The sequence below is a fragment of the Pieris brassicae genome, chromosome 14 (genome assembly GCF_905147105.1).
Source record: "Pieris brassicae chromosome 14, ilPieBrab1.1, whole genome shotgun sequence".
NCBI lineage: Eukaryota > Metazoa > Arthropoda > Insecta > Lepidoptera > Pieridae > Pieris > Pieris brassicae.
Window position 1 is genome coordinate 1,804,940 of NC_059678.1, and position 16,182 is coordinate 1,821,121.

Sequence of the window (16,182 nt, forward strand, 5' to 3'; positions counted from 1 at the left end):
CTAATGTCAATTGTCATCCTGTTCTTTTATTATTTTGACAAGCGCGACGCACAACCCTTGTCTAAAGCGTTAGGAATTAAACATAGCTTAAAAGTAAAGCTGCATATTGTGAATCTGTATTAAATTTTGGCGCCAATAACCTCAATAATTGCAATTATGTATAAGTTTTATAGAGGCCTTAGCACGAATACATAAAATCGAATAGTAACTATATAGATATTTGACATAAGAGCTCTGTGTATATATTTAAAACTTAACCGCTCGAACATACATCGCTCAAAATTAGTTCTCTACAAATTGTATGGAATGACTTTTAGCTGTCAAACTGTATCTCTGACGTATTGACAGGACTTTCGTGAAATTGCTAAGGCCTCTTCTTTCAAGTTGGATATTAAAACAACAGAATAATTCGATTTTTACTTATATACATATAGCGTACATGATATCGCACTAATACAAGTGTGAATTTGATATCAAAAACATTTTTTTTAACTTGTTCAGTAAAGATTTAACATTTCGGATTTTTAAGTTTTGAAGAATTTAATAAACGACTTTTGACGTCAAACATCACACATATACGATATTTTCAAGCAATATTTAGAATGTCTTGCGATGCACAGCGCGGTGGCCCTCCTCATCATACTCCCGTTTGGAGACCCACATCTTTCTGAACGTGTCGAGTGATGCGAGAATGGAACCACCGATCCATGTTGAATATAGACGCTCTTGCGGTGCTGAGATCTGGAAAATTGATTACTTTTAATACAATATAATTCTTGAGTTATAATTGTTTCTTGGTACACCTGGTCGTCTGGAAAGGAATGTTCAAAATGTAGAAACTGTCTCCTGGGTTCCTGGCTATGACTTCAAAGTGCAGAGTGACACGTTGACAAACAAACCCGTTCGTGGACTGGACCACCAAGGTAAATTTTGAATCAACAGTCACGACGCCTAAGTCCTAGTTGGCGTCTTGTCTGTGTCATAGTTCACAAACAATATCTGACCTGAGCCACCTAACATTAGTCATTATACATATTCTAGTTAATAATAAAAAGCGAAAACAATTATCGAACTCTTGAAGCCAATATAGCCCTTTGGTTTTTACTATATTCGAAAATTTTAATTTATTATCCTCGGTTCCAATAACATAAATGACATTTCGATCTATGAACCCTTCAATAAGTCAAGTTTTTTGTTATTCCAGCATAGCAAACCCACTACCCTTAATGTTATCTTAGTTATAACTCATGTTTAAAACAATTAAAGCCACTTGTTACCCAGCATCAAACAAAGTGTTTTATTTAACATATACCTGAACACCGATGGAGAAGGATGAAAATCGAAAATTGATTTATGGCCATCGAATATTAAAAAAAAACTAAATTTTTGGTCCAAATAATAAAATAAGGATAACCTTATCAACAACACAAAGATCTACGACTTTCTTAGACCAATACATAAACTTTTATGTGTCACACCGTTTCGGACGAAAACACTGCGACACTAGATTTTCCTGACAGATGACAGTTGAATAACACTTAGCAGTATCTGTGGTTTACAGTTACTTTTGCTTCACGACAATAGGTGGCGTTATTATGGAAACATTAAGACCAAGTTGGCGTGTACGCGCGGTACATCCAAAAGTTTTGTGCTCCGTATCAAGTTCTTGCTGGTCCAAAGACCATGTCCCGCCATTATATCCACATAATACACCCGACCAGTATTCTAAATATTTTTAATTCTCGTCTAGGGTGTAGCTGTTCATGACCCACCCAGAACAAACAGGGATGCAAAGGATACACCCTAATCCTACAGTCCACCAGTCTCTTGTAGAGGTAACGCGTGATTTTTACTCGCTCTTACATAAGACTGTATTTAACTTCATCTGTCATCATGGTGTGGCAATCGCTAAAAAATCTTTTATAATATCTGCGTAATTTTTTGTTGAGTTGATTGAATATAACATATATTAGGTCCTTACACATGAAATTGGCGTTTTGTCGTACTGGCCACTTTGACCTCAAATACCTCCTCTTTGGTTAGGAATTTCAAATTCAAATTTGTACAGCTATTTACTCGTGTATTTGTGCTTCGATGACCGTCATTCATTTGCTTTTTTTCTGTTTGCGTCACTCATTTTACAAAATGGAAAACTTAAAGTATCGCATTATTTACGAGTACGAGTTCCGCCGTGGCACTAGTGCTGCGGAAACGACTCGAAGGGTAATTGATGTGTATGGCGGTCATGTTGCAAAAGAAAACACAGTTCGTTGTTGTTCTGGAAATTTCGACCTGCAGAACAAGCCCCGTGGACGGCCCGAGACCCAAGTTGATAATGAAGTATTGAAGGCTATTGTGGAATATTGATCCATCGGAAACCACGTCCGTTAGCTGCAGGCTGCGGTGTTAGTGATAAAACTGTTTTAATTCACTTAAAGCAAATTGGGAAGATTAAAAAGCTTGAAAGGTGGGTACCTCACGAATTGACTGAAGCAAACCGGCACACGGGCGTCGACTGCTGCGTTACATTACTGAACCGGCACAATAATGAAGGTATTTTAAACCGAATCATTACCTTTACGATAATCGGAAGCGCTCAGCGCAATGGATGGATCCTGGCCAGCCAGCCAAATCCTGCCACTAGCGAAAATTAACCCCAAAAAAGTTACTTGAAAGCGTTTGGTGGACTAGTGCCGGTATTGTTCATTGCAGTTTTCTCAAATCTGGCCAGACTATTACGGCTGATGTCTATTGTCAGCAATTGCAAACCATGACGGAAAAGCTAGCGGCTAAACAACCTAGGCTGTTCAATCGCTCCACGCCACTTCACGCTACTTCACGACAACGCTAGACCACATACTGTACATCAGACGGCTACCAAAATAGAAGAGCTTCAATTGGAATGTCTAAGACATCCTCCGTACTCCCCGGACCGTGCTCCAACAGATTACCATTTTTTTCGAAATTTGGACAACTTCTTGCAAGGGAAAAAATTTAACTCTGATGGGGCAGTCCAAATCGCCTTCATAGATTTTATTGATTCCCGTTCGACAGGTTTTTTTAGTAAAGGGATCAATGACCTATTAGATGGCAAAAGTGCATAGAAAACAATGGTTCATACTTTGATTAATTAAATATATTATATTTAAAAATATTCGACTTTTTGTTCCTCCCATACAAAACGCCAATTTCATATGTAAGGACCCAATATAACAGATTAAATACCAAAACTCACCCTTATCTTCATATCCTTAGGGGCCAGTCGTCGTATTTCAGCCAATAATCGATCCCCGAACCCTCGGAATAACGTGGAACCACCACTAAGCACTATATTCTGATATAAGACCTTGCGTAAATCCATGTCTGACTTTTGTATCGCGAACATCAGTACTTCGTGAAGACCTAGAAATTATAAAAAATATTTTCAGATATTAAATAGACAACCTACTGTTAATTTTCATACCTACTGAACGTGGAGAAACTGGTCGTTTTTGGTAACACAGAAGGAATAAAATCACGTGGTCATACATCAACCAGATGAGATGGACAGAACAAGTGAAAGACTTATCGTCCTCAAAACTGTACACTGTCTTACAGGCGCTGGACAGAAACCGGTGAAAACAGATTGTCCGCTCCAGTTGCTTTTTAGCTGATCTCATACATTAATTGCTGGTTAAAGAGAGACTGTTCATTTATTCTGAACTCAATTTAAAATCGAAAATAAGAGTTGGCCTAAAGGACTCGTAACCAGACCATAAAATCTTTTAAAAAAAAACAGATTTAAACCGTTAACAAACATGGCGTACTTACAAACCAGAGACAATGTAAACATGGAAGTGATGTGCAATTATACATCGAAGAATGAACGAAATGGTTATGACGGTGTGTAATTATAAAAGTCATCATTCTTGAATCTATAGCTGTTTGATAAAATTTTACGACATTTGATTGTGACGTAGTTGTGTAAAATTTAAGTTATTTTTTATAAAATCTCTTAGATTAATCATAATCCTGATTGTACTACACGCTAATGTCTATTAATTATTATTATAATTAATATTAATATTAATGATTTTAATAATTTGAAATTCAGAGTATATGGCTTGTACGCCAATCAAGCTAAAGCTCTACCTAACCAACTAAAGGAACCACAGGAGATAACTTGTCAATTTTATGTAATGTCAATCAATTAAAAGTTAAAATTTGACATTGACATAGACACAACATGTTTTACTAACATAACACACCCAGACACACACAATGATTATTAAAAATAACAAAAAAATATGGAAAACAGGATTAAAATATATTTGAATTAGTGTAAAGTGTGTGTGTTGTGGTTGTAACTGGCCCTGGTTCATGATGCTGTGGGGCAGACGTCTATCACAGCGCTGGTCATTCTTCCAGAGACCACAACAGTTAGTTTTTGATTGGCTTCCCTAGTTCACACAGTTGATATATTGACACTGTTACATCAACGACAGTATTCTGATAGTTAAATTTAACCGAGTACACTTATGAACGTCAACAGAAAAGATGACAAATTAATTCTAAATTTATATCAGTTAGAAAGTCAAGGGCGTAGAGCAAGAAGAACTGGCAAGAAACTCTCCGCCAATTTTAATCAAGTTTTGAGTCATAAAAATTGTTTGAACTGGAGCAAATCAATCGCAAGGATTAGGATAATTTATCAAGTAAACCTTCAGTCTGCATATTCAAACCTAATGTGCGTGTTTTTTTTAATAAAAACTCCAGTAGCGATTTTTTTTTGAAGTTTTTGTATTTCATACGTACCAAAATAGGGATTATCGAGCCATATGAGCATAACAAGTTAGTTAAAACATACCTTCACATTCCTCTCCAATAAGATCTGGTCTAAACAACACTTCTGGTGCTCTGAACCTCGCCGGGCCGATCTGAAAATAACTCTATTAGAACCTTACATATAAAATCACTAACACAGATTTAAACGGTTTAAAGCGACATCTACAATCGACAAACCACAGCGGTGACGTCACTTCAAGACAAAAAAAAACAAAGATGGAATACATAATAAAAGGGTTTCCAATAATAACGTAAGGAAATATATCATACATGTCATCTGTTCTCTTTAAAAGATCCCTATTATTCCATTAAATTAAGAAATATTTGTATCTTATGTAATCTTTAATTTCAACACACAAATATAGTATTTACAATTTTCCTAACCTACATAGTTAATTAAGGTAGGTACCTTATGTCCATGTTTGTGGACACGTATGACGAACTACTAAACGCATTTCAATGAATTATAGAACAGTTGTTGGATGATATCAAAATTAAAAAAAAACCTTTTTGAACATATAAAAGTTTTCAGTTTTGGTATAAATTATGCTCTAAGTCATATATTATCTATATAATTAGTATACGACTCTTAACTTCCATATTAATCCCAAAATGTTGTGCATATACCGTACCCAACCAGCTTTATTAGCCGTTCAGTTAACAGCCTAGCCTTTTAACTAAACGGCGCCGTTTAACTAGCGGCCTCAAAGACATTCAGCTACAAAGTCGTTGCGTTTACAACATTTAATAAACTGGCTAATGCTTAGGCCATTCGTACGATAGAGTCATTATTTGGCAGTAATGAAAACATAAACCATATTTCTTTTAAAATTAAATTTCTTAAGTCAAATTGACATTATTATTGGAACTACAGTCTTCAATTGTACTTGTTGGTTTTCATGAAATATTGGAAAACACCATCAAAGCTCTGGTTTGCCGTCATCATATTGACAATTTGAAGAGTTTCGTTTCGAGTTTTAGAGTGGCCGAAAGTGGAATTAACAGGCAACAGGCTAGGCAAGTAATGAAACGTCATCAATTCAAGTCATTTGGCTAGCTGTTTAATAAACTGGCTGAACATCTTTCAGGCCGTTAGTTAAACGGGTAGTTAGCTGTTAATTGAACGGCCGATTAAGCTAGTTGGCTGCGACACATATACACGAATGTGTGTGTATAAATAAATAATTATTATCCATTTGGAAGCGTTCAAGTATTATGTCACGCAATGTTTGGAAATTTTGACCCATCCCCCATGAAAGGCGCCGTAACGTTTCTGTATCCAATAGTAAAACGTTTCGTGATTATCCCCAGTGACTCTTTACACCTAAAACTTATTATTATGTGGTGTAACATACTGAGAAGTGGAAAATAATATTAATAATAACGCGTATTTCATTCCCCGCCCAGCATCGTAACGTTATACAGGAGGACACCCCCCCCCAAAATTCGTTACGTAATACTTGAACGCTCCCTTAGCCATAAAAGTTAATTTTCAAACCTCCAACTGCGTGCCATCTGGTAGGGTGTACTGTGCCCGCTCTGAATCCATTGTTTCCTCCTTCAACGGGTTCGGAGATAGATAGCAAGCCCTCTCTTTGATCGCCTTAACGATTTCCAGTTCCGCTGATGTGCAGAGATTCACGCCCTCCTTGCGTAAGAGCAACCTAAAATATTGTATTGCAATGAAATCCGTAAACAAATTTGCAATCAGGAATGAGGCCGTTCAAGATTGTAACGTCAACGTAAGCAGATTGACTTTTACTAAAATTTTATTTTTTATTAAAGTTCACCACACCATACATAATGCTATATCTACAGTATATGTGTAACGTAGCTATATTTTCTAGCTAACAATTATGGTAAACTTAACATTAAAAATACACATCCAATTTTAAATAGGCAAGTTATTAGTCAACAGCGCAGCCTTCAAATATATCAAGCTCTGGATAAGTACTGTTTATTCTGACATTTTGATAAATCTTCAACAATTGGCGAAAGTGGATCAAGAAACATTAACTCGCTTGCAAACAAACGAAGCAATAAATTGACGACTTAGAGGCTTATAAGTAGCACGTGGTAATTCCCCTAACCCAACTAAACGGTTCCATTATTTGTAGGAATCCTAACACGTCATAGACAATGTTTGGGTTGCCATGTCTAAAAAAGTATGTAATTATTTATTTGACACTACATTAAATTTATAGAAAATAATACATAAAAATTATAAGGGTTACAACGAGCGTCCTTATCGCTAACAAGCGATATCTTTAAGGAAAAAAACGAAAATAAAAATAATCTAAGTGCAAGAATAACAAAATCTAATAAAAAAAATTAATCTAAAATTATACAAAAAATTAATCAAAAAAACTTAAAACTAAAAAGCTAATTTCATGGATTCATGAATTGCGATGCAATACAGAAGAATAAGAAATACACCATCGTAATCATCACCTAGACCCCACACTCATTTCATCAAAAATAAGAAAATCAAATATACTGCTTATTAACTTGAACGGCCCCATGTCCAAATTTAATCACCAAATAGAGCGTAAGGCAGAAGAGTTGAACTGGCAAGAAACTCTCCGCTACTCATTTTAATATGTCAATCGACTTAACACGGTGGGCATTTGTTTTAAGTTCATTTATTTTATATGGAAATAAAAATTCACAAAAATATTCATGAGAAGGGCTCAACAAGAGATAGATAGAGGAAGACAACAAAAAACACATGCAAACAATAAAAAACTTACCTAAGATAGCGCGTTACATCTCGTCCGGCTACATCCACCCTCATAATACTGTGAGGCATTGCAAAGCCTTCGTATATTGGTACAGAGTGGGTTACACCATCTCCCGAGTCGAGTACCACACCTGTCGTACGCCCAGTTGCATATCTATAATAGCCATAGAGTATAAATATTATAAATAAGCTATTTAGTTGAACAGTATTGTAGTGGTTAAAGCACAAAAAAAGCTGTTCCACGGTTTCCATTCCCGTGTTTTAAACAAATATTTATGTATTCAACCTGTTAATGAAAAATAACAAGTACAATGGATGAGTGTGTGCCTGACTCGAGGAATTTAATTTTTAAAGAAATATTTTTTGAAGTGAAACTTCTTTATCGGCGTTGGAAATAAATTTACCGTCACATTTTTCGGTTACGCGTCACATTTTTCCGTTATGCGCCTTTTTTTTCTTGTCCCTACTACGGTTGATTCGAAGCCATTAATAACAAAAGTATATAACAACGATAACTATGATAGTAATAATCCAATAAAAATTAATGAAATTCTGGAATAATCTTAGTAATAATAAGGTAAAATGAAATAATTGTATTATTTGTATTCATGTCTATGATAATAAAAGCCTTTTGTTAAACTTTATCTTATTTAGTAGTAGATCATTTTCGAAAAAGGTCATAAGGAAGTTTCACTTCTTACGTGTGTACACGCACACATTTTTTTATGTTCAGATGTTTCATCTCTTTTATTTCTGCCACATGGTCGCTATTGTACCAATGGCCTTAGCAGCTAGGTAAACGCTAAGTAAACAGCACTGTTTAGTTAAAAGGCTAGGCTGTTAATTGAACTGCTTAGCTAGTTGGCTGCAACATACATATATATATAATATTATTATTAACATAATGTTAAGTCGTACAATTAAACTCACAAACTAAGTACAGCTTGCATTGAAAGGAAAAGTGCAGGCACATTAAATGTTTCAAATAAAACTTCCGCTGCCTTTTCTCTATTCCGTCTAGGATTCAATGGTGCTTCTGTAAGTAACACCGGATGATCTTCTGAGAAGGTTGATAGTTGGTCCTGAAAAGATCCGGTATATAATTATTGATACTGGTCAGGCGCTGTTCACCGAACTGGGAAATGTGGTGACTGATTGAACTTATTGTTGACTACATTAAAAGAGCCCAACACTGTTATTATACAGCAGCCGTAGCAGGTGTAGCATGACAGTATTAGGCTGAAGTTGTATTACAGAAGTTAATTTATAATCTGTGAACTAAAATAACACACAATAAAACACATAAGATGTGATGTATTGATTTTCAGAGGTTACTTTTTTAATTCTATTGCAATATTGGCCTAAATGCAATTGAAAAATAATAAATAAACATGAAAACAAATACATATGTAGTAATAGGTTTTCAAGTTTTTTTTTTAATAAAAAGATATAATATGTCATTATTCAAAAACTGTATATATTTTTTTTAAATAAAGCTATTCATCTCATTCTTAAACTGTAAAAAATGTAACAGAAGATATAGTATTTTTATTAAAAATTAGATAAGAATGTAATTCTAGTATTCTGCTTTTTGTATTCAATATCCCTCACCTTACTATAAATATAATTCCACACTCTCTCCATATCATTCCAATCTGTAACAATACCGTGTTCCATTGGGTATTTAATGCTCAATAGACCTCTGTGTTCCTCAGCTCGGGGACCAACAAACAATTCTCCTTCTAATGCACCGGCCATCACTCTGATATGTTTTGGCCGGCCAATACTGCAAGAACTTTGTTTTTAACTCAATAGACTAAATTAAACATCAAAGAATTTTTATCAACTTTTGCATGCATGCATTCAGAAATCATTGTAAAGCAGTATTGTTTCTAAGACATACTATCTGTATTAACAAACTAATAAATCAAAACACAAAATGCTCATTAGCTTATGTCGAAATATATGAAGTGTTAGAAAGTAAAAAAGGTTGTTTTCCAATATGAATATAAAATGTTAATTGTGCAGGAAAATTACTTACTAGTTTGGAAACCTGCATTTCGGTATTTGATCACCAGCGAAACCTGCTTTAATTACACCAGAACCCTGCAATATGCAAATTAAATATTATTGACGCCTCCATAAAAAGAATCAATACTAGAACAATGGTGACTCAGTTATGAACTAATAATACATAGTAGAAAAAAAACTAAGCAATTTATTGGAAAATAATGCAATTAACTATTTTAAGAGCAAAAAGTTATTGTTTAATAGATTTTTAACTGTAAATGGACATTATATACGTGGGACTCTAGACGGTAGAAAACAACACTAGATAAAACAGTGCAATTACATTATCTATTACGACGGGCTGGTTAAAAATAACATCATTTAGCTCCATGTTTTCTTAATGGAGAATAAATTTAGTAAACTTTAGTTATAAGTATTAAATATTTTTTGAAATTATTACACATGCACTCAGTGAATAGAAAAATGACATCACTGTAGACTATAATTTTGTGTCACAGGCTAAGGAGACTATGACAGTGGCACATCACAAAAGGTTTAAGTTTGTGTTGCTTACTCACCATAGAATAAAAATTATCCAGAGCCTATAATTCCCTTTGTTGTCGGTATGACACAGAATAACTGATAGAATCTAGTATATTATATGAAATATTTTGTTATATTAGTCTATATTTTCTAATTAATCTGTGTTAAATGGGTAATGGTTATGAAAAACGTAAACAAAAACATCCCATGACCCATAACGAAAATCTTAAAAAATATGCTTAATTTTTAAAACCTTTCATTCTTTAAATTTGATTACAATACTAAAATGATCTTCAAATCGTTTTTATTCCTTACATTTTTGGCGTTTGGTAAACAAGAATCGTTGGAAATTTGCGAGGTAGAAAATCAGAGCTGCCATAAAGAAGTTTCTTATGAAAAATACATATTTTACGATGTGAACCCACCGGAGGGTTTTAATTTACGTCGTGATGTGTACATGAGATTTGCTATTATGATGGCCGAAGCCCAAGAAAGTGGTAGGCGCCTCAGTTGGAGGTTAGTTTTGCCTCCTTGGTATAATTTATACCACTGGAAATCCAGTACAACAAAAAACGTTCCACTGCCATGGGGCAGTTTCTTCGACGTTAAATCAATGCAGTCATTTTCTCCAATCGTAGAATTATATGACCTATTTAATAAAGCCAAACATAACCCTGTTATTATTGATCGTATTTATGTCTTGCAAAATTTTGCTGATGCATTCGAAAACGGTGAATTTGTTGAAAAATGGGAAGTCAGTTCTGGTTGTAATTATGATGGTTTCTGGGGTTATAACAACATTACAGCAAAGGAAGTGGTCTGCATAAATTTTCAAGGTAAAATCTCTAAACTTTGGGAATTAATTGGACTCCACCCACAAGATAAATACATCCTGTTCGCTCATGGAGAAATAGCCTTACATGATGCCTATGGAACAAAAACTTATTGGGATTGCAGAAGAAGCATGAAATTCAATGATCAACTAGTACAAAGAGCAGAAGAATTTATATCTAAATACTTGGAATGTAGTACAAAAATGTGCAACACTTATATAAGTGTTCATTGGCGAAGGCAGGACTTTGCACGGTATCGTAAAAAAGATGTACCATCTATCAAGAGCACAGCTCAGCAAATTAAAAAGGCAGTGAATCACTTTAACTCATATATACACAAAGTATATATAGCAACCGATGCAGCAATATCTTCTTTACGAGACTTGGAAACAGAGCTTACTCACTTAGGTTTTTCAGTATACTACTATGTGCCATCAAAAGCAGATATAGAGAAATTCAGAGATGGAGGAGTAGCAATTATTGATCAAATTATATGTTCCTATGCAGCATACTTTATCGGCACACATGAGAGTACTTTTTCATTCAGGATCCAAGAGGAGAGAGAAATTTTAGGTCATGACAGCAGCTCAACATTTAATAGATTTTGTCCTGATTCAGGACCTTGTGAGCGACCCTCAAAGTGGACTATAGTTTATTAATAAGTAAGGACTGCACAAATTATTAATTATAAATTTATAACAATGTAACTGAAATTACCTTTTTAGGTACTATTTATTGTATGTTTTATTAATTGTAAAACTGTTTTTTGTTCATTTTTAGTAATATTTAAATATGAGATAGTTATATATTTTGTAAATAGATAAGAGAAACTCAAACATATGGTGCCATAAGAGAAACCAAACCAAACCAAAGAATCTTACATAATATAATAAATAAACTATTATTAATTCTCCAAACAAACGGGCAGAGAGAGCCAGGCGCTCTTTGGTCAAATGTTGCCTTTTTGTGAAGAAGTTGAATGAATGATGCACAAACCGTGCAGGCCAAGAAAAGAAAAAATAAATGAATGAAATCTGAGTTATACCTGAATATTTTTAACCAAGAGGCATGTAGTGTATTAGTGGAACTACTTAATGGTGATTAATTTAGTGTGGGAGTAAGAGAAGGATGAAAAATGCTACTTATGTTTTAAAACCTGAAATTGTTTAAGTTTACTAGTTGTAATGCTACCCCATATTTATTTCAAATATAATAAATGTGATTTTACTAAGGAATTATATATTGTTATTTGAATTGGTTTTGGAAGCATCTAGAAATTTTACGAAGACACCTGTATATAATTTTGATCTTATTTTTTTTTGAAAATTCTAACCTACAGTTCTACTAGTTTTCTGAAGGTAAATTAAAAGTCACAAGCACATCTTTAGTCTGTTAACGCCTTCGATAAACAAAAGACGGCAAGATGGCAGAACGTCTACCGTTTTTCCACATTATTCTAAAAATAGGTCTATTTGAAATTATTGCAAAAATAGTTTTCAGCTGCGCATTAAAACACCTTTAATACAGAGGCTAACATTTTATTATTCGCGTTTCCAAATTGTCCTTTTCCTTAGACGAAATCTTGAAGATGAAGAGGAATTGTAAATAGTCTCCGCATATAGCGTACCGATTCGGTTCATAAACTGTGGTATCACCTCATCTACAAGAACAAGGTAAGAAATAGTCCTCGTTAAAAATGGCGAAAATAAAAGTATATCAAATAAGTATACTGGTGATGTAGGATGGAGTTCTGGAGATTTCTTATATTTTATATTAAATATTATTATAGGCCCATATGAAATTGCAGAATTGATATTTCTACGGTCTAGCGTTGTTGAGAAGCAGTTATAGCGTAGAGTGAATGACCTGCCTTGGTTATTTAGCTAGCTGCTGCTTTTCCATAATGGTTAGCAGTCGACTTAGACATCTGCCGTAACCGTCTGGCCAGATTTAAAAAAGTTATAGTGAACGAACCCGCCACCAAACGCTCACAAGTAATTGTTGGGAGTCAATTTTCGCTTGGGGCACGATTTGGCTTGTTCAGCTATTGCGATGAACGCTTCCGATTAGCGTATCGTATTAAATACCTTCATTATTATGCTGGTTGAAGAATGTAACGTAGCAGTATGAAGAATGTAACTGTAGTCGACGCGCGTCAGTTGATTTACTTCACTCAATTCGTGACGGTACCCTTCTTTAAGTTTTTTCACCTTGCCAATTTGCTTCAAGTAGATTAATACAGATTTGTCACTTACACCGCAGCATGCAGCTCACGCTAGCAGCATGGTTTGCGATGAATCTGCTTCCACGATAACCTTCAACCTCCCTCGCGAGGAGGGGTGTTAAGGCCAGTTCGGGGCAGATGCCCCCTTCGGGTGGTTTTCTGGTTGGCGCTCTGCTAATACAGGGCGGTACGGGAGCTGGCTCGTATAGCCCTTGATGGGGGTTGCAGCTCGCAGGGAGAAACAGCCTCTACCCGCTGCGCGCAACCGACAAGAAGAAAAGAGACCGAAAACAAGGCTCATGCAAATTACAAATTTATAATATGTGATTGACCCTCCTGAAACGGTCAGAAATCATATTTCAGCCTGCTGAAAAGTTAAGTAGTGGAAAAATCTAGAAACAGTGCAGTCGACCGCACTATTAGCAAAGATAGACATCTGGAAAGTCATATATATAGTCATTATATATCAACTATCGTAGTGTTTTTGCTCCTTTTTTATGTAATGGTTTGATAATTGATAGAAGTCGAAGTAAGAATCTCGACATGGGGAGAAATTAGCTGGGCCAAAAATCAATCTGGAACTGTTTAGGAAAAACACCTTTTGTATGACTATTAAGGTTTACAATAATTTACCAAAAGAATTAAAAGATCTTCCGTCTGGAGTCTTCAAAAATCGACCTGGTGTAGTACTTTTGGAAAACAATGTACCTCTTATTTAATAAATAATTATTTGCGTAAGACACTATGTTGATATAAATTTAATAACATTTGATAATATATGTACGATACAAATAATATAACACCAATTCATATGACTAATAATGTAAGGCAAATTTGCGCGCCATTGTGTGTGTCAGAATATGCGAACTTACTATTGTACCATATTCTTGCAATAAATTATTATTATTCGGCGATGTAATTTCTCTCAAATTTCTCAATTTAAACTTTGAAAGTGTTGCCTGGATTCATCTTGAGCAAATATAATATTTTTCTCATTAAGCTTGCGCACAACCAAAAAGTAATTAATTGTACACCTAGGTACTCTAAATATTTCTGATAATGTTTGAAAAGAATCCCCTGTAGCTAGAAAATTTAACGTTAATTCTAATTTTGTCCGAGCAGCTATAGCTTGACGTATATTTATCTTTTTTTTGTATAGACAGTCCAATTTCTTGAAGTAAATATGAAAATTGGGCTTTCGTAATGCGAAACATATTTTTGAAGGTCTCTTCATCTACTGTATGCAACTTTACAGAGATTGGTTAAATAAAGTTAAATCAGATAAAGTTTAACAAAAGGCTTTTATTACCATAGACATGAATACAAATAATACAATTATTTCATTTTACCTTATTACTACTAAGATTATTACAGAATTTCATTAATTGTAATAGAATTATTACTATCATTGTCATCATTATCATATATGTTTGTTATTAATGGCTTATGGTAACTGAAATATGAAATATATTGTTTACATTCCACAAAATTTAGCAACCAACCACCTTCATCAAATGTAGTGCCGGATCTTGTCAAATAAATACCACAATCACACCTAAGTATTAGAAAAAGAGATATAATTACTTACTTTTTTAGAAATTCACTGGAATAACATTATATAATCAGTACAATTATATTCACATCACTACAATTATTAACAACTAAATCACTGTACAGTTTTAACTATAGTGCTTATCTGTCTTTTAATATCACAACATTAACACAATGTGACAAAAAGAGAGAAATAATAGTTTTGTTAAGGTATTGCAATTACACAGATTTTTATGAATAAGGGTTTATAACACCTGTCCCTATAATACTGCATCTTATATACAAATATCTATTTACATTTAGAATTAATTTACATAATTTGTGAAGTCATGAATTACATTTCTCTTCTAAATAAATACAAGTTATTTGTATGTACCTTAAAAATTTAGAACAAGTTCACAAATCACTTCAGATTATATCGCCATAAGAAGACAATAACTCAATGTCTCATTTCATATTCATCAGGTTTATCCACTTCCACATTGGGAAGTGGCTGGCATTGCTATTGTTCATCAACTTTGAATGTTGAATACTGGCAGTTCCCATTAATAATAATCTCATTAATTGCAGATGTTGGAGGTGCTTGAGATGTTGGTAATACATCATTATTGTTTATGACAGGTACAGTATACAATACTTTTTCATTCCGCACTGGCTCAGCTTGAGAAATGGCTGTTGTGAAGACATTGGTAGGTTTCAGACTAAATTCACTTAGCATATTCATTTTAACATCAAATATTACATCTTGTATTCTCTTTTTTGATAGTAATAGACTTCTTTCACATTTTAGTGAACGCAGTTCATTTGAAATGTATTCACCAAATACTGAAAATTCATCTCTCTTTGCTGTTGATGAGTAAACTAAGTTGGAATCCAATATATTATCAGTTCTTGCCATTTTAGGTGGCGGTGATAAGGCATCATTTTTAGTCTCGTCAGGTGATATTGCATCATCAGTTGATGTATTGTTAAATGTATAAATATCCTGAAATGTAATATGAGATAAAGTTGTTTGTTGTAACTTTCAAATGTCACATTCCTAAATAGGGCAATAGCATATCGTCGACGCGACTGCAATAGCACGTAAGAGCAATTTGCAATAACGCAAAATTTGCCAACGGCTTCCGAGTGTCTATTGGCACCTAATGGAACTCACGCTATTTGAATTAGCCAATAAGTTCGGAGTTAAGGAGTTGTTCGGATTAATACCTGCAGCTGAGTTTCATCATCGGACGTCGAGGCAGAATACAAAATTCCACCCGTATCACCTCGACGTCAGCCGTTCCACGACTGAGCGTTTTCCAAGGCAATTTTTGCCGCGCACCACTGCTATGTGGAACCAGCTGCCCACTGAAGTATTTCCGAACCAATTCGACTTAGGGTCCTTCAAGAAAAGAACGTACCGATTCTTAAAAGGCCGGCCACGCACTCGCGAGCCCTCTGGCATTGAGAGTATC

General features: G+C 34.5%; 2 protein-coding genes across 2 annotated transcripts; one reads left to right on the plus strand and one right to left on the minus strand.

Annotated features, from left to right (window-relative positions):
- Nucleotides 1-405: 405 nt before the first annotated feature.
- LOC123718235 (alpha-centractin) lies at nucleotides 406-10,078 on the minus strand. Its single transcript, XM_045674707.1, has 9 exons — nucleotides 9,918-10,078; nucleotides 9,606-9,670; nucleotides 9,176-9,350; nucleotides 8,495-8,646; nucleotides 7,575-7,718; nucleotides 6,323-6,488; nucleotides 4,847-4,916; nucleotides 3,236-3,402; nucleotides 406-741 (listed from the first exon to the last, which is right to left on the minus strand). The coding sequence occupies exons 1-9, from the start codon at nucleotides 9,963-9,965 to the stop codon at nucleotides 598-600; spliced, it is 1,131 nt and encodes a 376-aa protein (XP_045530663.1). The 5' UTR covers nucleotides 9,966-10,078; the 3' UTR covers nucleotides 406-597.
- Nucleotides 10,079-10,288: 210 nt separating this feature from the next.
- Nucleotides 10,289-12,222, plus strand: LOC123718234 (GDP-fucose protein O-fucosyltransferase 2). Its single transcript, XM_045674706.1, has one exon. The coding sequence runs from the start codon at nucleotides 10,404-10,406 to the stop codon at nucleotides 11,607-11,609; it is 1,206 nt and encodes a 401-aa protein (XP_045530662.1). The 5' UTR covers nucleotides 10,289-10,403; the 3' UTR covers nucleotides 11,610-12,222.
- The last annotated feature ends 3,960 nt before the right edge of the window (nucleotides 12,223-16,182 follow it).